The 23096-nt window shown below is 41.4% G+C and overlaps 1 protein-coding gene across 5 annotated transcripts in view; it reads left to right on the top strand.

Moving 5' to 3' along the window:
• The window catches only part of LOC122561187 (G protein-coupled receptor kinase 5-like), a 231184-nt gene that overhangs the window by 176081 nt on the left and 32007 nt on the right, over window positions 1–23096 (top strand). For all 5 annotated transcript variants that reach the window (XM_043712718.1, XM_043712717.1, XM_043712719.1 and 2 more), the window contains 5 exons: window positions 18–118; window positions 17010–17102; window positions 18834–18897; window positions 19205–19345; window positions 22773–22963. In XM_043712718.1, the coding sequence (XP_043568653.1) occupies window positions 18–118; window positions 17010–17102; window positions 18834–18897; window positions 19205–19345; window positions 22773–22963 (590 nt within the window). The remainder of the gene's footprint in view (window positions 1–17; window positions 119–17009; window positions 17103–18833; window positions 18898–19204; window positions 19346–22772; window positions 22964–23096) is intronic.

Genomic DNA, 23096 nt, shown 5'->3' with positions numbered 1-23096 from the left:
TACTGTGTGTGTTTCAGTCCCCAGGATATATACGAGAAGTCAGCGAGGATATTGTCCAGCAATGTAAAGAGAAACTTGAAATGAGTGCGTGCAAAGAGCTCTTCTGTAACTGTGTAAAGTAAGTGCAAAAACACAATGTCGGACTTCTCTATTATTCATTAGGGAGTGATTCGCGTTCTCCATTTAACACAAATATCCAGTTACGCCAGTTACTTTCTCATAATTTGAAACATGATAATTATATTTCTCTTGCTATTTAGTGTTCACTTAATTATTACCATAAGTATGTCCTCTGGAATGTTACATTTGAGCTTCATTGGTTGCTCACTTTGAATAATGAATCCCCCAGTACAAATCTGATAAAGATGCTAAGTTCAAGTAGCTAGATGATGAGGTACATTCACCATTCATAACGTCTCTTATCTTCATTATCTGCATTTCGACAACCAAAGCATATTTCTTCAATGAAAAAAATCTGTCACCAGCTCAGTATGTAAAAATGTTTCCCAATCTACATAGCGATAGCATTGATAGTGCCTCAACTCATTGTGCCTAACTCAATCATTGTACTTAAATCTACTTATGTAGTACTTATGTAGTACTTTTATCATAAGGTGAACTCAGAATGTATCACCGAGGAAAAACAGAAGCTGAGGAATTGAACGGTTAAGAAATGATCAGGAGTTAGAGGGAAATTCATAATCCTCCTAGTCCCCTGACAGGTGTTGAAAGTGAGACGGGAGGAATTCCACCACAAGGCCATTGGGTCAAGGGTCAAATGTGATCCTACCTCCAAGTGTCTTGGTGGAGGTGGTTCATCAAAAGTGGCACCTAACCACTGCTTGGAATTTGAGCAATTAAATGCCCAACTGTGAGCAGATTTCAGATTGTGTTGGGATCTCCTCACACTGATCGGTCCCCACTGACAGTAGAGACCAACAAGTGCCTGAAGGCAGCTTGTCATGGCAGGAGGTGGGAGCTCATGAGGCTTTTTCAATATTCACCAGAGGTGTGGGGATCAAGGCCACAAGGGTATCTTTGACATGGATAAGCCAACAGCAGTGATTAAAATTTAATTTGTATTTCCTATCCTGGTGTGAAATAAAATTAGGCGGCACAGCGGTCGAGATCAGGAAATGATCCCACCAGGCAATTAGTTTTAATGTGCTTAATATTCCATCTGAAGTTTCAAGAGCGCTTTTAAGAGGAGAAGCGACTAGACAGAATAAGAAACGGCTCAGTACTTGCAAATTCTGACATCAATAGCAAAGTTTAAAAAGTGTGCCTATACAAATGGCAGTTGTTAACAGTCGATGTCATGGAGAGTGTTTAAGGTTTGCAGTGGATTGCAGGATGAAATAGCATACCAACATCTAGCTTTATTACAAGATAAATCATTAGTTATTGTCATTTATTGCTAACGTTTTTTTAATCCAAAGACAATTATTTCAGTTTATTGTTCAACAGCCTTGGTTTTTCTTTGTATTTTCAATCAAACAAATTGAACAAGAAATTTTACAATCCAATTTCCTTTAAGAATGTTTATTTTGGTGCACTTAAATATTAGGCTCTACAGTGCACCAAATATATGCTTGTATCAGGCAAGTAGTCTGTTGTAACAGTACGCAATTTTGAAAAGTTTGCTTTAATTTTTACATTGTTATATTGCATTGAAAATGTTTGCTATTGGTTTTAGGTTTCTTGAACACTTTTGGGCCATTTTTTGGTGGAAAAGATTTTAATTGTCATTCATTAGCACTTGGATGACACTTTATTTTGGATGTAGTTTTAAAATGTCTGCAAGTATTTAACTAAAATAGATCTATCCAATGCACTATGATAGAAGGACACATTCCATTTATTATGCAATGTTTTGTGATGCACTACATCCTCTTTATCTGGTTAAATACACTGTTAGGGGATGTTAATCAACTTATATTCAAATTGGTAGACTAAAATCCCTAGTTATCTTTGCAAATATGTTGTACTGGACAGTAATGTAGAATACAACTTCAGAATATACTAATATACTTCCAAATCTTTTTTTTCATTATTTCATGTTATAATAATTTTATCTTACATTTTATTTTTCTCCACAAGTGTCTATAATTCTATGAAGTGTCTAACCAATACAAAAGTAAAAAACTCAACACAGTCTTTGCGATGGTCTAATTGCTCTGATTATAAATATTTTGTATGTCTTTCATGCTTACCGTTTTCAGAGAATAGTGTCTGGGGTGTAGTTCTTCCCTCCTCAAATGCGTCATGTGTAAATGTAAATAGTTACAGCCTGCAGGATCTTCAATTGGCGTGTTATCGTAAATCCAAACCAATCTTTCCTTCAAGTCCACTCTCAATGGGCAGAGTTTTCCCCACTCTGTTATGGTATGGGCAATGGCAAGAAAGTTGGGAAAATATTGTGATGTAAAAGAATCAAAATCTCAATACAAGAAATTTTATTTCTGATTTTTCCCTTGAACTTTAAATGCTGACGCCAGAATCTCATTATTCTGGCACCGACCTTATTTGCATGCATTTCCATCTTGGGAATGCCCCAACTCATCTTTTTGCTATGCCATTTCCAGTTTTGTATAGAGATTAGATTAGATTCCCTACAGTGTGGAAACAGGCCATTCGGCTCAGTCAGTCCACATTGGACTGACGAAGAGCAACCCACCCAGACCCATTCCCCTCTGACTAATGCACCTAACACTATGGGCAATTTAGCATGGCCAATTCACCTGACCTGCACATCTTTGGAATGTGGGAGGAAACTGGAGCACTCGGAAGAAACCCACGTAGACACAGGGAGAATGTGCAAACTCCACACAGTCACCCGAGGCTGGAATCGAACCTGGGACCCTAGTGCTGTGAGGCAGCAGTGCTAACCACTGAGCCACTGTGCTGCCCGTTCTCTCCTTCCCAGAGAAACTGGATGACACAAATTCCCAAACTGTAAGTCAGAGCCAGTACTTGGAGGTTATGACTCGACAAAATTGTGGCCCAATCATCATCCAACGGTGCTTTCGCCACAATGTCCTGACAAGCTTCAGGGACATTGTTGTCTTTGACCCTTCACCCACAGAAGTCAAGATTGACAAACCACCAACTTCACCATGTCATTATGCCTGCTCTTGGGCCCCCTCTCACACCACTTTAGCTCTTCAAGACTTGACTTTGGATCTCATGAGCACCTACAGGTTGAATGTTTCTGCCGGATCGCTTTCCTTGCAAGGTCACGTACATCTCCTGGATCTGCACATGGTGAATCGTACACCTCTTAGCTTGCATTCACTCACTTGGAGGCTACCAGCCTCTGTACTTGATATTGCTTTGCTGTTCAGTAATGGACTACCGCTTCTGTGGCTTGGAATGCTTTTCGGATCAGAGAACAAGGCAGGTAGCTTGTGGATATGTCAGTGTCACACCCACAACATTACCAGCAGCTCACCCAGCAAATACACTGTGTGTGCTTCCAGCTAATGGCTGTGAGTGAAAGTCATTGAGAAACAACTTGTAATGGGGTCCAAGGGGAACTACAGTCAAATTCCAGTCCAGGCACTGGGCGACGATCAGACCTGCAGGTCACTTGCAACCAGTCCAAGGATTATGGGTAGATCAATCAGGATGCTTTGTAAACTGCAGTTCAGCTGAAGTCATTCTGAGGCGTGGGCCATAATTGGTCCTGATGATTTGGGTGGTGACCGAGGGGGCTTATTAGAGAAACCCTGAGAAAGCAGACAACTGAAGTTTGTCGATGAGGTTTTGGTGCACTGAGATACTGAGGGGTGATTACAGTGATGGGGACAATTCTACATAGAAAGTTGCATTCTCATTGATAATTGGAGGGCTCTGGGAGCTGCAGAAGATGGGGCTGGGTATTGGCAGGGAGGTGCTAATGAGTTAGTCACTCTGGCCTCTGTATGCAGGGTGTGAGGGCAGATGGGTACAAGTCCATCAAAAGCATGGGTATTCACACATTCCATGAGCTCTGGGTGTAAAGGGCAGACATTAATAGTCATATAAAAGATCCAAACAGAAGCTGGGAGGCTGAGAGGTCACAGGGAAAACAGGGCACTTGCAAAGTTACTGTTTTGTTCTTTGGGAGTGGAGTGAACGGCTTGGAATTGAAGCAGTCCCAGGAATCATGTCTCCACTGTTTCAGTAATGCCATCCATTAGCATCGTTTTAAACTACATCAGCAGGACCTTCATTGTCCAAGTATGGACATACCAAATCTTGTCCTCAAGCAATTAGGAGCATCACATTGTTCACTCTAAGTCCCTTATCGAGTCAGCAAAGCAACTGTAATTGACCAAAAGCACATCAAGTGATTACAAGTCTTGTGTCATTGCTACACCACCTCCCATATACATAATGGGCACAGAAAAGAGATGGGTATAATAAAAGGGGCATGAGGGTGAGGAAGGAGCGAGAGGAATACATGGGATTAATGGGGCATATGGCGTTAGGTTTTGAGTCATGATTACAACAATCCCAATGTCTGAGTAAACAGTAGCACACCTCCTAGCCTGCCTTGCCTTGCATTAACCTCTGTGCTGCCTAGGACCTTCGTTCAGAGATAACTTGGATCCCATCCCAGCCTCCTTCCCTGACATGCAAATGGAGCATGCAGAGGCTTCCTTACAATAGAGAGCTTTGCAGGGTGACGATCTTTCCCAACTTCCAGTACCCATTCCCTTCACAGATATCAATCCTGCTCCTAACATTTGAATGGGTACGTCAAGTATTTAAGATGCTGTCATCTACAGGGCTATGGACCAAGACTTGGAAGGTGAAATTAGATGAGAGCATTCTTTCTCAACAGGCTGGGACATATTGGCCCCCTGTGTTGTAAACCTTTCAGCTTCCATGAGTGATCTGGCTGGAGATGTTCGCAAACAGTACAAAAGATTAGTCACAACAGAAAAGCTGCTTTCTTGTAATAAGAATTCAGGGTCACAGGATTATCTTTGTTCCCTATCTGGATATTAGTGTGCCTGGAATGGGATATTCCCAAAATCTATAAAAATTAAATAATGCCAGACAGGAGATCAGCCATCATGTGGTCTACTATCTCTCAACAAGGCGAGAGTTTTACACCACAAAGAGAGTGCATCTTGTTCCAAGTTTTTGCAGTGTAAATTCACTGCATTTGGCTAAGAAATGACATTACTTTCAGAACTTTATGGGATGTCAGTTGGCCCCAGATCAGGTTTTTGTGTGTCCTAGGAACCCGCTATCTACAAGGTGATTTATCTGTTGTTGAATCATCAGTTAAAATCCCCAGTTACTGTTAAAAAGTGAACTAAGCATTAAAAGCCCATTTTCTGTTGGCAAAAGACTTGAGTGTATTTTATGATGTTTTAAATATTTCCTTTTGGTTCTATTTCTTTAAAAGTGGTACTTCACATTTCCACTTACCATCATATCTATTTATGGCGGACCTTAAGCAATGACTATTACTTATGTCGTAGGGAAATTAACCACTTTTGCCTGCAGGCTTAAGACCAATCCATAACCAATTACCTTCCCCGCATTAAAATGTATTGGAACGTGTATTTGGAAATGTCACCACTCAAAAATAACACATTTTTGAGTTTGTGTCCGCACGATAATGTTCTCATTGTTAGGTTTGCTTGCTGTGATTAACATATAATCACTGTTCTGATCCCATTGATGAAGGCTATTGTGAATGCATGACCTGGGCAGTATCTATGGCACTATAAGAGTGTAATTTGCTTTAACAATTTTCCCTTTATTATGATCTTGACTGTTGCACAGGATTTAACGTGTTGGTTTCTTCTCTAAGATTATGAAGAAGCCATTTTACATCATAGGAAAATTTCTTTTGACAGTATGTCTGCTTTATTGCTGTAATAGACCACAGTTAATTCCTTGGAGGAGACAATGGTAGAACTGTTTAGTGTCAGACACGAGAGACTGAACGAGCAAAGTGAACCTCCAGAACAATGCAGGAGTGATTTATGATCGAGCAAACTGTTTGCATGTGATTCTTGCAAAACGTTGCCAATGCACAATTGAATTTAAGCAAGGTGGATTATGGCAATAGCAATAAAGGGCAACGATTGAAGCAAAACTGTGCAGTATTTAGTGGATGCAATGGATGTTTATACTGGAAGGTACATTGATTTAGATTGGACTTTCTATTTTCACAATAATTACAGGTAGTTCTTCCCTAATGTGATGGTTGTGTTCTTGTGCAACCCTGCATTATAGAAGAATCACGCTTTAGAAACATTGCTTGAATTGTTGGCGATGTAATCTCATTATAGCCAATACACATTTTAAAACTTTGTGCTTTGGAAAAGTGTCCCCAATTCGTCAACAGAATGCCATGTATGTTTAACTGGTATGGCTAGATTGAATGGATAGTGGAAACCTAAGGTAGCAGGCAGAGAAGAAAAACCAGAAAATCTTGTAATGTTTCCAGCAGAGGGCTTGGTAGCTAGTCACCATTGCTGCTTGGTTGATTGGAATCGTGATTTAAAGACCAAAGCTAGTGGGGAGCAACGTAGAAGATTAATTCATGCACCATCTGAAACATCCCAACTTATTTACATCCTATTCTGATTGGAAATGGTCATTGCTTGAACCTTGTATGACACAATATTACTTTATTCATATACTTTGTTGGCTTTTCACCTTGTAGCAGAGAATTCAATCAAGCTGTGCTGGAAACATTGAAAGAATTTATTGTCAGCAAGATCCATGCTGAAGTTCATTTTAGTGTAAATACTGCATAAGCGGATCCAAGAAACTTTGAGCAATTATGTTTGAAAAATCTGGCAGAACCTTAAATACTATACCTGAGTTATTGAATCGACAGGCAGCTCAAAACTTTTCTGTAGTATTTAAGTAGAAAGGTGATGTTGATGGCTACTATAAATGGACTGTGTACTGTGGAGCAAGTTCCAATGTTGAGCAGTGATCAGAACACAGTAGAAATGTAATAAAAGTAGGAAATTGGTATTAAGTAAAGATGCCCATTTGAAGAGGCAGTGTAGGCATGATCAGCCAAATGGTCTCCTTCTGCACTAAGATTTTTGTGATTCAAATTTCTACCTGGGATCTGGCTGAAGTGTGTTAGCTTTGATGAAGGGCTTTTGCCCGAAACATCGATTGCTAAGCTCCTTGGATGCTGCCTGAATTGCTGTGCTCTTCCAGTACCACCAAACCAGAATCCTGTTTGAAAAGTCAGCTGAAGCTGATTATGTTGTGTACACATGGCATTTTAAATATTATTCTAAGTTAAGATAACTATAATTGAAGTATAAAGTACAAGATATGTGCTTGGATTTGGAGGTTTGTTAATATTTCTCCTTTTTTCAAAGTACGTCAAAGAAGCAGTTAATTATGCTGAAGCCATGCACAGCCTTTATCTGTGGTTATTTTAAGGCTGAGTCAGCGTGTGGTTGAGGAAACACTAATATGAGTAAAATTAGCAGTCTCTCTCTCTCCCTCTCTTCCAAGTGTAAATTAGGACCAACTGTAAACATTTGTTGATGAAGTACAGAAACACTTCACTCTTTGCTTTCTTGGGGAATATATTAGCTCATGGCAAATTGTGCATTCCTTCAATTGAAGATCTCATGGCTGATTTTTCAAAACACTATGCAAGGGCATAGTGGGTCCAGCTAGTTTCTGAAATGCGAGATGCTGAGAAGATCTTCAAATATTTTCTAATGATTATACAGGGTAGAACAATGAGGAAAGGTGCGGGGCGGCGGGGGGGGGGAGCAAATACTTAGGAATTACCATTCATACTTAAAAGCTGATAGTTACAGAATCAGTAGTCTTCATTGACCTCAATCATAGCTGTGTATATTCTGAGTGATTTTGTTGAGTGTCAACAAAATGATAAAATTCTGAGTGTCAACAAAATCTCTGTAAATACATTTGAGCTTTGCACTTCTGGTACCACCTATGTGTTTGTGGAAAAGAGCTACTATCTCATTAAATTGAATAATGGTAGTGGCTGTTCTAAACTTAAATGTAATAAAATCTGAGAGACTTGTATAAGGTCATCAGTACGCAATAAATGTGGTGTATGGTTCACAAAAGGCACAATAAAATCCTGAGAGGATTATAAGGGAATTTCTAAAACATGGCTAGATGCTACAGTTTTTTTTTAGATTAGATTCCCTACAGCATGGAAACAGGCCCTTCGGCCCAACAAGTCAACACCGACCCTCTGAGGAGTAACCCACCCAGTCCCATTTCCCGCTGACTAATGCATTACAGGCAGTTTAGCATGACCAATTCCCGTGGCCTGCACATCTTTTGGACTGTGGGAGCAAACCGGAGCACCTGGAGAAAACCCACGCAGACACAGGGAGAACATGTAAACTCAACACAGACAGTCACCCGAGGCTGGAATCAAACCTGGGAACCTCATGCTGTGTGGCAGCAGTGCTAACCACTGAGCCCATTGTTGTGAGTATGTTTGCTGAGCTGGGAATTTGGCCAATAGACATTTTCGTTCCCTTTCTAGGTGACATCCTCAGTGTTGTGGAGCCTCCTGTGAAGCCCTGCTGTACTATGTCTTTTGGCATTTGTTTGGTTTCATTCCACTGTTTCCAGTTGCTGGTTCTGGTTGTTCATTGCAGTGGTTGGTATATTGGGTCTCGGTCAATATGTTTATTTGTGGAGTCCGTGGATGAGTGCCAAGCTTCTAGGAATTCTCTGGCTGCCCTCTGTTTGGCTTGTTCTATTATTGTTGGGTTGTCGCAGTCAAATTTGTGATCCTTGTCATCTGTGTATATCGATTCTAAGGATAGCTGGGTCATGGTGTTTAGTGGCTAGTTGATGTTCATGAATGCAGATCGCGACTTGTCTGTCTGTTTGTCCTATATAGTGTTTTGTGCAGTCTCTGCATGGAATCTTGTACAGCATGTATATCCTGCTCATGATGGGTATTGGGTCTTTTGTTCTGGTAAGTTGTTATGAGTATGGCTGTCGGTTTATGGGCTGTCATAAATCTGAGTGGTAGGAGGAGTCTGGCTGTCAGTTCTGATTCGTTATGTAAGGTAGTGTATTGGGTCGTAGCATATCCTTGTCACGATATTTGTCTGCCACCCATCTACGAATGAAGTTGCAGGTGAAAGATTCTAAAACCAGCAAGGAAATGCGAATCTTTTGCCAACTGCCTAAGTGCTATCTACGAGCAACTCTGATTCCTACATGAATGCAGAAGAAATCAAATGGTGCAGACCACCAATCAATAACCCATAAGCTAGAGAAACAGCCAGACAAAATGGCCTCAGGATGATCTAGGTGATGAGTACACACAACAGACAACACAGGTACAGACAAGAAATTGTGCACCAAAAGCGGGATGTCTGCAAACCAAATTCCCAGCTCAGCGAACATACTCACAACAACTGCAAGTAGCATCCAAGATACAAATCTTTACACAAATCTTGAATGACTATAGACTGTTAGGCTATTAAAGCAGAGAACACTGTGAATTGATTCTGGCATTCATTGCTGGGAAAGATTTGATATTACTAGACCTGAACTTGTGTACATTATCCTTTTGCAAAAATCCATTTTCTGTATCTGATATTGGGAGGGGTGGTGAATTTTGTTACCAACCAAACTTTACACACAATATTCCAAAAGATGGCTATAGAAACTTACAATTATTTGCAGGAACCTGTTTCTATTCAATCTAATCTAATGTTTGTGCTGTTAAAATTTGTATTGCATGTAAACTTTATATGTCAAATGACTAGAACCACTAGCATATGATCAGAAAATGCATCACTGCCTCCAACAGGCAGGGGAATACAATTTCCAAGAAACAACATTTATCAACCAAAATTACTACCAAAAAAACTGAAGATATGGTTTTTGAGATTAAGGGCGGAATTTTCCCTTCGTTTGTGTGGTGTAGCAATGATGAGAAAGGTGAGAAAACACTGAGAGAATGGAAATAGCCTGAATCTCAAGGAGCACAAAGTTACATGCTGCCAGTCAGTGTGGCTCCAATTACTTTGTTAACACAGGGTCTTTAGTCCTGATTTGCACGGAGAATTGTTTTCCCAGTTTTCTGTACAAACCTTAAATGGCAAATTTGGAATCTCGCCATTAAGCAGCAGTTGCCTAACTCTCATGCATTTGCATGTCATTAAAGCTCCAACTCCTCTCATTAGTACACCACTTATCTTTCCTTTTCCAGGAACCATGTGGTGCAAATTCCTGACATGCAGCTGAGAGTGGACATCTGGCAGATGAACCTTCTCAAATGCTTGTCCCAGCCATAATCTGACTATTTCTCCTTAACAATATCCCTGCCTGCTCTTTGAACAACATTCTCCATGACCTTTCATCTGCACAAATTGGCATCAGCTTCACCACATCATAGCTGCTCTTGGACCAACAGTTGCACCATTTCACACTTTACTGGAGAGCTCAGGAACACCGAGATCTTGACTCTGCCAGGTCGCTTTGCACACAAGAACATGAGCATCTCTTCAATCTCGTACAGCTTGTGGATCTTGGCTTCTTTCTTCCCAGCCTCTCATTTTGCAATTGCTTGGAGACTGCCAGTCTTTGCGCACCCAATGATCTCTTTGCTCAGACTCATTTCCTTCAGCACTGAGTTACAGGCTGTCAGCCTCTGCGTGGTTCCAGTTACTTTCTTAGTACGTAAGGTCTTTCGCGCTCAGTTGCAGGCATGCATTGCTTTTCAGTCAGAGGGCTGGAAGGGTTATTTATTTCAGATGAGAACCGTTGAGTGTACATAATACATGCAATCATGAACATTGCAGGGTGCAGTGGCGAAGTTAGATTGAGTGAGATAGCAGAGATTAGATGGTAGCATTGATCTTTGCCAAGTGGGGAAGATCACTGACCTCCTTCCTGCATTGTTAGGTGACTCCCTTCACCTAGGACACGTCACTGACCCAAGATGTCATGGTCGGGTGGCGTGGCTTCCTGTTGCAAGCTGACATTCATTTGCTCTGAGCCATGCCCAGAAAGTAAGGAGAACCAGAGCAGGAGAGATTGTTCAAGCTTTGCCACATCTGAAGCAGCGTGCCTCTGGACTTTCAATATGCCAGCAGCTTGAACATCAGATGGTCCTGACAGCGGTAGCATCTCCACCCCCTCTGACTGCTCAAACAAGGAGCAGGCGGAGACCATTCAGCCCTTGCAGCTACTGCCACTTTTCAAGAAATCATGGCTGGTCTGATTGTAACCCGGGATCTGAACTCCCACCTATTCCAATAAACTTGCAAACACCTTGCTTGAAAAGAATCTATCTACCTCTGCCTTAAAAATATTCAAGGACTCTGCTCGAGAGAATCCCAAAGAGTCACGACGGTCTGAGAGAAAACCGTTGGCCCCCTCTCTCTAAATGGGCAGGAAAATGAAGCTGGAACAATTAGAATCAGAGTCATAGAGATGTACACATGGAAACAGACCCTTCGGTCCAACACGTCCATGCCGACCAGGTATCCCAACCCAATCTTGTCCCACCTGCCAGCATCCGACCCATATCCCTCCAAAACCCTTCCTATTCATATACTCATCCAGGTGCCTTTTAAATGTTGCAATTGTACCAGCCTCCACCACATCCTCTGGCAGCTCATTCCATACACGCACCACCCTCTGCGAGAAAAGGTTGCCTCTTAGGTCTCTTTTAACTCTTTCCCCTCTCTCCCTAAACCTATGCCCTCTAGTTCTGGACTCCCCCACCCCAGGGAAAAGACTTTATCTACTTACCCTATCCATGCCCCTCATGATTTTATAAATCTCTATGAGGTCACCCCTCAGCCTCCGACGCGCCAGGGAAAACAGCCCCAGCCTATTCAGCCTCTCCCTATAGCTCAAATCCTCCAACCCTGGCAACATCCCTGTAAATCTTTTCTGAACCCTTTCAAATTTCACGACATCCTTCCGATAGGAAGGAAACGAGAATTTCACACAATATTCCAACAGTGGCCTAACCAATGTCCTGTACAGCCACAACATGACCTCAGCCACAACATGACCTCCCAACTCCTGTACTCAATACTCTGACCAATAAAAGAAAGCAAACTAAACGCCACCTTCACTATCCTATCTACTTGCAACTCCACTTTCAAGGAGCTATGAACCTGCACTCCAAGGTCTCTTTGTTCAGCAACACTCCCCAGGACCTTCCCATTAAGTGTGTATAAATCCTGCTAAGATTTGCTTTCCCAAAATGCAGCACCATGCATTTATCTAAATTAAACACCATCTAACACTTCTCAGTCCATTGGCCCACCTGATCAAGATCCCATTGTAATCTGAGGTAACTCTCTTCGCTGTCCACTACACCTCCAATTTTGGTGTCATCTGCAAACTTACTAATGGTGGAGTATTCAAGTGGCAGGCAACTGGAATCTCAGTCATTTTTGCAGACAGAGCATATTGCTCAACAAAGCCATTACAATCTGCAGCTCATGAGTACAGGAAACCACACTGAGAGCAGCAAATATAATAGTCTAGATTGAGTTGCTGCTTCTCCTGGAAGTTGTGTCAAGAGTTTAGGATAGTGAAGAGGAAGGGGTAAACAGGCAAGTGTTGCATCTTCTGTGATTGCATGGAAAGGACTGCAGGGGTATGGGGACATATTGGAGAAGTGGACCAAGGTGTCCTAAAGAGAACAGTCACTGCAAAATGCTGACAATGGAGAGGAGACAGATATGAATCTGCATCCAATAGTGGCAACCCACTTGAGGTGGCTGAAACGGTGGTTTATGATCCTCTAGATGCTGTTCGGGCAGGAAATGAGGACTAAGAAAGACCCTATTTGTGTTGTGGGAGGGAAGAGAAGAGGTGAGGGCACAAGTCTGAGATATGTGTCAGACATGACTAAGCATCCTGTCAACTACAGTGATGGGGAATCTTCAGTTGCGGGAAAAGGTGGAAACTTTTGATGACCTTGGAGGAATGTGGAATCATTATAGCAAATGCAATGGAGATGGAGAAACTGGGAAAATGAATGGAGTCTTCGCAGGAAGCAGGGTGAGAGGATGTAGACTGTGGGAGTTGGAGAGTTTGTAGAGGATGTCAGTGGCCAGCCTGTCACTGGAAATAGAAACAGGTGTCAAGGGGGAAGCAGCCTTGATGATGTCATCGACCCACCGGGGATGTTGGGAGGAGGAACCAGAGCAGGAATGTTCCATGTATTCCACAAAGGTATAACTGAAGCCATACCTCTGATCTCCAGACAGATAGCGAAGTTAAAGGAGAAGTTGCTCAAAATGAGGACGAGTTTGGCCAGAGAGAGGAGGCTAGTGGTGGATGGGGATAGTTCAATCTTCTTTCCAGGAAAAGTAGAGAGTCTAAGACTTTCCTGATGGAAAGTTGACATGCAGAGAGGTTACATGGTTAAAAAAAGTGGTCGGTTCCAACAAACAAATTATGAAACTGATGTAAAGCATCAGAAGAATTGCAGATGCAACTGGGAAGGGACTAGATGAGGGGAAAGGGAAAAAAAAATTGAGTCAACATTGAAAGGGAAAAGTTCCATGAGGCAGGAGTGGACAGAAACAATGGATCTGCCCAGGCAGTCCTGTTAGTGAATTTTGGGGAAGTAGAAGCCAGCTTATTAGGATTTGGGGACTGTCGGCGTGGAGGTTGGGGATAGTGGGATAGGATGAGGTTCGTGACAGTCATGGACACAACAGCCAGATGTTCGATGATCCAAAAGGAGGTCAGAGGTGCCCGAGAGCTGGCAGCCTCCACAATGAAGAATTCAGTGCGTCAGATAACAGCACAACTCTTGTCAACAGGCTTAATTACAAAGTCAGGGTTGGATCTGGATCTGAATCTGGGATCTGGATCTGAATATGGGATCTGGAAACAGAGTGCAGTCAGTTCAAATGGAGATAGTTTCCAATTGGTGAGGAGGAGCAGCGAAATTAAGGCAACTGATATCATGTCAATAGTTCTCAATGAACAGGTCGAGTGCAGGTAAAAAGGCCAGAGGGAGACATCCAGGTGGAGGGAGTATTTTGAAGACGGGTGAAGGGGTCTGTGGGACAGGGAGAAGACTCCTGTCCAAGAGAAATCGGCACAGACGGGAAGTGACAAAAGAAGAGTTCAACGCCACAGAGCTTTCAGAAGAGAGTGAAGTCAGAAGGGTAGTAAACACTCATGAAGAGATGGGGTTAGGAGAAGGATGGAGACAAGGTGAGGCAGAGGAAGGGAAGGTAGGAAGGTTCCAGAGTTTTGGGGCAATTTGCATTCCTTAATACCCAAAAGGAAGATCAAAGGTAGGCTAATTAATGAGGCGGAGAACACTTGCTTCATGCCAGGCTGTGCATTCTGAATCTCATGCAAACACTTCAACTGCAATCGGGCAACTTTTGTCTTTTTTAGAATCCCTACAGTGTAGAAACAGGTTATTTGGCCCAACACGTCTCACCGTCTTGCCAAACAGCATTCTACCCAGATTCGCCACCCCCACCCTATCCCCATAACCCTGCATTTCCCTTGGCTAATCTACCTAGCCTAAATATCCCTGGACACTGCAGGCAATTTATCATGGCCAATCCACCTAGCCAGTACATCTTTAGATTGTGGAAGGAAACTGGAGCATGTGGAGAAAACCCACGCCGATACAGGGAGAATGTGAAAACTCCACACAGACAGTCTCCCGAGGCTGGAATTGCATCTGGGTCCTTGGCACTGTGAGGTAGCAGTGCTAACCACTGAGCCCCTGTGTCACCAAATACCTTGATTTGGGTAAATACAGATTAAAGCAGTTTCACAGATATTTTTCTAAACTAGTGGATTGAGGATTTAATCTTCCTGATAACAAGGTATGCCAGAAAAGTAGGGAAGTAGGACCGAGTGTGGCAGTTGAGGAGGTGATGGCCCAGTGGTATCATCACTGGACTGTTGATTCAGCGACCCAGATAATGTTCTGGGAATCCAGGTTCAAATCACTCCATGGCAGATGGTGGATTTTGAATTCAGTAAAAGAAAATCTGAATGAAGAGTCTGTTGATGACCATGAATCCATCGTGGATTGTTGGAAAAATCCATCTGGTTCACTAATGTCCTTTAGCAAAGGAAATTGCTGTCCTTACCTGGTCTGGCCTACACACATTTGGCCCACAGCAATGTGGTTGGCTCTTCCTCTAGGCAATTAGGGATGAGCAATAAATGCCGGCTTAGCCAGCAATGCTGTCAACCCATGAATGACTTTTAAAAAGTATACCCAAGAAACAGTTAAAATGCTGGAGAAGGATGATGTAGTCAAACATTGTTGAGGAAAATAATAGTCAGTGGGAGAATTATTATACTGTTGGTATGTGCTGACTGCCACCGAATAGTGGAAAGAAATAAGGTAACAAATTTGCAGGTAAACTCTAGAAAGATGCAAGAACTATTTTAGGGAGCTAATGGGAAGCTTCAGTTTCCCCATGAACGACTGGATAAACAATGTTATTAAAAACAGCAAAAGGAATACCTGAATTGTCCAAATCTTAGATAAGTCTGTTTTCAGCCCAACAGCAAGAATGTTGGATTGAGTTTTGGGAATTGAGGGGAGCATATTTCAGTAGGAAAAAATATGAGGAGCAGCCTCCTTTAATCTCTAACAATCAATCCACCCAGACTTGCTATCCGGCAGAGTTCAGGAATTCTTGATGAAGGGCTTATACGTGAAACATCGATTCTCCTGCTGCTCGGATGCTGCCTGACCTGCTGTGCTTTTCCAGCAACACACTCTCGACTCTGATCTCCAGCACCTGCAGTCCTCACTTCCTCCTACTAGACATCAGGACAAGAAAAGCTAAAGGACAGCAAGTGGAGAGTATGGTGAATGGCTGCTTTTCAAACTAGAGGTGGTGGTCCACAGGAACTAGCATTAGGGTAGCTGTTCTTTTTGTTAAATCTCATATCAATGACATGGGCCTGGGAAGCTTAGCAAATTATCCAAAGTAAACAATGAGTCGGATAGGGACGATCCCAGGGATGTCAAAGGCTGGTGAAATGAACAAACCGCTTGGTAGACGAAATTTAATGCAGAGGAATATGAAGCAGTACATTTTGGTATAGAAAGATGAGAGGTAATTTACATTAAATGGCACAATTTTAAAGTGCAAACAGAGGCACTTGTGGGTGTATGTGCACAAATCTTTGTGGCAGAATAAGTTGACAAAGCTGTTGAGAAACATATGAGATTTTTCTATTTATTAATAGAGGAATAGAATACAAAAATAAGAAAGTTGTGCTAAAATGTTTATAAGGCATTGGTTAGGCCCCAGCTGCAGTATTGTATTCGATTTGCAAACACACTTTAGGAAGGATGTCAAGCTGGATAGATAGTGTAGAGAGATTTAGTAGAACAATACCATGGAGTTGGAAAGTGAGATTGGGTTCTTGCTCAGCCAAACTAAAGATTACACAATGGACTGATGGCCTCCTCCTTTGAATTTCAATGATGCTCCGTCAACTCCAATGTGGAGATATTGAGAGTTGTTCTCCATGGAGAAGTTAAAAGTTTCGGTCAAGCTATTTAAAAATCCTGAACAGTTTTGATACTGTAAATCAAGTAAATTGTTTCCAGAAAAGTGAGTAACCAGAGGTCATAGATTTATGGTGAAAGGCAAAAAACCAGAGCTAACATGACGATTTTTTTTTGTTTTAACCCAAAGAGTTGTGATCTATAGTGCACTGCCTCAGAAGGTCATGAAAGCAGAATCAACAATAACTTCCCAGTTGGCACTGGCTAAATGCTTAAAGGGATTAGAACTAAAGTCCTATGGGAAAGCAGCAGAAGGGTGGCATTAATTGGATAGCTGTAACACAAAATAAGCATGAGCAACATAGGCCAAATGGTCTCCTGTGTTATGATTTGATTCAAATAATGCTGTAGATTATTGTGGTCACACCTGAAATAATGTGCAATCTTTGTCACGATTCCTGCAAGATTACTATTCCTGTCAGTTCACACAAATTAACATGTTTTTCGATTGTATTTTCATAATGTTGTAAACTAGGTCAGTGCACGATTATCTCAGTGGACAACCATTTAATGAATACCAGGAAAGCATGTATTTTGATCGTTTTCTACAGTGGAAGTGGCTGGAAAGGTAAGGCTCATGGAAGCAAAGACGTGTGTCTTTACATTGCATTTTTATTTAAAGCATGTTAAAGCTACTGAACAGTCAAAAGATTTAAACTGGGACTACAAACTGGGGCCATGCTTACAACAGATTTATTTTACCTGCTGATAATGAAACTTGTTAATGAGAGATTTTGGAGTTAGGGAAACATGAAGGCCATCAAATTGATCTATTTATGTTCAATACATGTATACATTGTCGATACGTACTTTTTCCCAATGATTGTTTGCTCTTTACCCCTTGGATGTGGATAAGAGACAAACTGTTTGCAGATCGCGTTTCCTCTTTTCAGGCTTTCTCCCTCCATCCATCTTTCTACATTATTAAACCTTTTCTAGTTCACTCTATTATTTGTAATCTGCTGGATACCTTGCATTTTGTTTGGTGCCTGCTTACTGACGTATAATGAATTATTTAGTAGTGCTATGACTATGCTATTAAGCAAACTGAGGATTGTCATTAATGCAGTGGAACAATGATTGAAACCAGAGCTAAAACTTGTAAAAATCATAATTCAACATTGAACCAGATGGAAAATGTTTGCTTTGACAGTATGTATATTAAAGCCTGGTGAGCTAAAGAGCTGTAGCCTGGTACTTAAAGGGGAAATGTAATATATTAAAATGTCATAAAAAATGTTAAAGGGAATTAACTGTGCATTTATAGAATCAAACTTTAACTCTGCTTTTTATTTAAAACTGCTGCTAAGAGACAGACATTTTGTTTAGAATTCTCTGGATATGATGAGATTTGTTTTGTTTCAGTAGTAATATGAATGAAACTGATGGAGTGTGAGCAACATTGGTCTAGACTTCAGTCTGGAAACTAGTTCTATATTGGCAAGGGGGGCAGGTTTTGTGCTCTGCGGGCTGGCGTGACGGGAGTGGGTGCTTTTGCAAGGTTAGGAAAGCCCAAAGAATAGGTTTCTTGAATGTCATAGAATCCCTACAGTGTGGAAGCAGGCCATTCAGCCCATTGTGTCAACACTGACCCTCTGAAGACCCACCCACCCAGACCCATCTCCCTATCATAAACCTGTAACCCTGTATTTCCCATGGCTAATCCACCTAGCTTGTGCATCCCTGGATACCATGGGCAATTTAGCCTGGCCAATCCACCAAATCTGCACATCCTTGGACTATAGGGGGGGAAACTGGAGCACACTGAGGAAACTCACGCAGAGCATCTGCAAACTCCACACAGACAGTCACCCGAGGGTCACACCTGGGTCCCTGGCACTGTGAGGCAGTAGTGCTAACCACTGAGTCACCATGCTGCCCTTGTAGAATGTAGCTACCCCAGAGCTCCAGTGGGCTATTCCCGCTGACGGGAAGTTTGAATCACAGGCCAGAGGACTTGCAACTGCACTTCTTTCTTTTAAAAAAAAGCTACAAAGATACTTCAGTCTTTGAGGTAATACTGTCAGCCATAAAGCATATTTCTTATTAACAATTGGATGGCAAAAAAAAATTATCAATGGGTGAATATGTTCTATATAATATTACTTAAATTAATCCTATTGAAAAACAAATGAGGCCCAAAGAGGAGCATGTTGAAGTGCTTAAGAAAATGGAGATGGAGAATTTCTAGTATCTTTGAGCCAATGTTAGAACTTATCTGCTACTAAATTGTTTCTCCACTCATCCATCCCAAAAGCAAAGATGTGCGTTTTTTGCTCAGGTTGTATTTTTCTTTCAGACAAGCTGTGACGAAAAACACATTTCGGCAATATCGAGTACTGGGAAAAGGTGGCTTTGGTGAGGTAAGATATCTTGGCAGCGCTTTTCTGCTCAAGTATTTTCTTCCTTCTTGAATTCAAATTAAGTGCAAGAAAAATGCCTTCTTTGAAATTACGTTTATGTTTTTAAATGACTTCCAAAATGTTTTAACTAATATTTTAGTGGCCTCAGTCAAAATTCTAAAACATATATGCAATTTCATCATCCATGCAACCTGCTGAACTATTAATCCAGGTTTAGAGGTTATATGTCTTTGAAGGCCTTAACATTTTTATTGTTCTAAATACAGGTGAATGTATAGAACTAATTGTTCTGTCTGCTTCAATATAGGTCTGTGCTTGTCAAGTGCGAGCCACAGGGAAAATGTATGCTTGTAAGAAGTTAGAGAAAAAGCGAATAAAGAAACGAAAAGGAGAGGCGATGGCTTTAAATGAAAAGCAGATTTTAGAAAAAGTAAACAGTAGATTTGTAGTAAGTATTTGAGTATCATTACCATGTGATATGTTGACAGGTGTGTACAGTCCACCTTGAACGATATTCAGAATCCGAACCGATTTGCCTTTGAGTGTTGAATGTTCTGTTTATTACGTCCTTGTTTTGTGCCTCATACAACACAATTAGAAAGGTATAATTTTGTCCACCACTCTGTTTTGAGATTATGCTAAGCATGTTTAATCTTCAACAGCACTAAGTAAACAATGCAACATATGCAGAAACGATACTATTTGCTGTCTTAATATTTTGGTGGATTTTAACTTAATTGACGAATCATCCTTTAGATTCTTTCTTTGAAATAGTGAATATGTTGGGAACTGTACACATCATTTCATGCAGGGAGAAGCTAATGGTTGTAATTTGAATTTAGTTAGATTTCTGTTAATCTGTTTAGTCTTTTTCTCATTTGCCATTGGCTTTCTACTGAATATTTGTTTGCAGTGACTCATCTGTGTAGCTGGACACACAAACATAAATGTATGGTCTTTTTAAACCAATTGGTCAGCTTGATGCTATAAGATTACAAAAAAGTACTGGATTTCCAAAATAAAGGCTGAAAATAGTGGACCTACAGGCCAGTTTAATAGGCAACTGAAGTGAAAGGCTAGGTTGGCTTTGTAGGTAAAAGCTTCCATCACGTTTTTTAAAAAATTAATTTCTAACAAATAATTATTAAAGTGGAGAAGTAGTGTTTGTAGAAATATGCATTGCAGTGATTTCAATCAGTGCTAAATTTGAGAATATTTTCTGGTATTTCAGAAAGAATAAAAGTAGCATTTCTGCGGTGGCCTGCTTCATCGAATAAACTGATTTCTCGTGATTGAGGAATGAGCAAAACCCTTGTTCAATCAGTTGACTAATCACAGCTGTGACATTGTTTGACAGTATCCTACATGCTTTTCTTAGTTCAGCCTCCAACATATTTCTGCATCTGGGTACGGCTTTAAGAAAATAGAATGAAAACTGCATACAATACTCTTTTTTTTCATGTGAAACATTTTGAGCAGATTTTTCCACATTCAAGTCTGTGGTAGTGTTGACACTCCAATAAAATGCTTAATATTTAAATATAACATCTGTATGTTATATAAGACTCGAGTTCTGTTTGCAGTGCATGAGGTTTAGATTCTGCAGACACGCCCTAAGAGCTACTTCTATCATTCTGCACTTTAAGTAGATGCTAGCTAACATATGATTGGTGTCACAACTCTGAATCTTGCTTGTACTCAGTTCGCATTCACCCAGAATAGCAGGATAGCTAAGATGGTCTTCAGTTGGGGGTTATAGAGGAACGGTTGCTTAAGGATCCCACTCCCGATTGTTGTACTGCTTAGCTTTAAAGGGAAAAATTGGGCTGGAAATAATAAGTTAGATGATGCCTGCTATCTTAGCCAGAAGACTAATGGCCACTACCTCCCCCCTCCCAGCAACCCCCTGCAAAACCTCCCACCCCATGCAAATTTCTCTGGACCTTAACAGGATAAAGTCCTAATCAGTCAGTGACCTCCCTAACACCAATGTCCCAAGATCTTTGGGGGGGTTCTATCCTATCTCCATGAATGACAAGCCAATCAGATAGCTGGAAGCTTTTCAGTCCCAGCAGCACTACCAGAGGAGGTGGCCACTACTGGGACTGAAGGAGAAACAAGACCAGGGGCAATGCATGCAAACTGAAGTTAACTGAAGTGGATGGACTTGCTGGGGCCACTGAAGATTACTGGGGACAAATGAGTAAGGTTCCTGCTCCTTGTTAGCAAAGGCTGAAGGGGCAGACGACTTTTAGTAGGGGTGGCATTTGCCACTGTCAGGCCCTCCATGGGCCACAGAGGAGCCTGATCAGGAGGGCCCCACCACAAATTAAGAAAGAGGCTGCCAGGGAATGCCCATGTATTATGACCCGACTCCTCCCACCTCTGGTCAAATGCCAACTTGGTGTTGCAATGTGCCTTCCAAGTAGCCCTTAGTTGGCCAGTGCAGGAAGGTTGCTCTTCTGAAGTTAAGCAGGAAGACAATGGGGCTCTCATCCTGTACCTTCCCATTGATTAAGTAGCCAGTTGGTTCCTGGGGATTCAGGAAACGTCACCTACTACAGACAAAAATCGGCTCAAACTCAGCAACGGCCATCTTCATGGTTGAAAAATTACCAGCGAAGTTTACACTGTGCCCCTTTGAGTGAGAGTCTAGAGAGACATGAGAAATTACTTCTCTCTAAGTGTCATGAATATGTCGAATTTACTATCCCATACTGCAGTGGATGCCAACGCATTGAGTAAAGTGAAGGAAAAGAGAGACAGATTTTCAATTGGTAACGGGTTAAAAGATTATGGAGAGCGGGAAGAAAATTGGAGTTGAGGCTGAGATGAGATCAGCCATGATCGTATTAAATGATGGAGCAGGTTTGAGAGACTGAAATGCCTACTCCTCCTCCCAGTTCTTATAAAGAGCAACAGATGCTGTGGAGCCATACACCCACACCCACAAGGAAATGATGCTTTCAGAGCATAGAAGACAATTTGTCATAGAAGAGGGAAAAATATAATAAATTTAGCAAGCTGGTCTAGATTTTCTTAATCAATGCAATATGCAATTTCAGACCACTTCCTAATTTTTTTTGTCTGATTTAAGAGCCTGGTGTTGCTGCTTAATTCAGGTGTCTGTCTTCTTTGCTCTGAAAATGTTTGAGCGCGCTGCAGAATGAGCACAAAATTTGAGATACACAGGGACAGTAAAACAAAATAACAATCAAATATTGAATTAAATACTGCATGTGATCTGATCAGAAATGGCGCATGAACATAACCATTGTGTATCCAGCCTGGAATTTTCCACCGACTCTATGTAGATGGTGTCATGGTATGTCACTGAATGGTGGGATACTGATGTGTGGCTGTGATTGCACTTCAACCTGTGGTTCTTTACAATGGCTCTGCCACCTGGGATTGGCAACTTACAAAGGTTGGGTTATTGCCTCGTAAAGAGGGTGGAGTCACCTACATAAGTTTTTACTATAGAGCAGATTTATCCTTTTAATATTCATAAACAAAAACACTGCGACGATATAAATAAGTCAACTCTTGACACAGGACCCACCCGCAGCCAAAAGAAAAGCTTTCAGGAGGCATGGAAAGTTTAGATGATCAAATATGGGAAACAAAAATCCCACATGAATTAAAGTGTTCTACTCACCTTGCCTTTTCACTAGAACTGGGGGAAATTCTATCCCTTAACTTAAAACTGTCATGTTTTTATGAATATTAATAGCTGGAATTCAGATCATGCCATAAACCACTCAAGCTTTACTGACTTTTTATGATGCCATCTGCACTCGCCTGACTAGATTTTGCTTTGTAACTACTCGTGGGTATTGTTTAATTACCTACTTTTCTGTTTGCTGTGTTTGTAGGTTAATTTAGCTTATGCTTATGAAACAAAGGACGCACTGTGCTTAGTTCTGACTTTAATGAATGGGGGTGACTTGAAGTTCCACATCTATAACATGGGAAACCCAGGGTTTGAAGAAGAGCGTGCTGTATTTTATGCAGCTGAGATCTGTTGTGGCCTGGGGGATCTCCATAAGGAAAACATTGTTTACAGGTGAGAGGAGCTCCACATGTTCCACATTGCAGGGCATTCCTTGTCTGGGGTCTCTTGCTGCTTCTAAGCTACAATGAGATACCTGTTTAAGGAAATATTTCTGCCCCTCTTTATTGTTTCAAAAATAATTGTT

Source organism: Chiloscyllium plagiosum, chromosome 22 (genome assembly GCF_004010195.1).
Source record: "Chiloscyllium plagiosum isolate BGI_BamShark_2017 chromosome 22, ASM401019v2, whole genome shotgun sequence".
In the NCBI taxonomy this organism is placed as follows: Eukaryota; Metazoa; Chordata; class Chondrichthyes; order Orectolobiformes; family Hemiscylliidae; genus Chiloscyllium; species Chiloscyllium plagiosum.
Note: the sequence above shows the minus strand (reverse complement) of the source record. Positions and strands in the feature narration are given on the sequence as shown.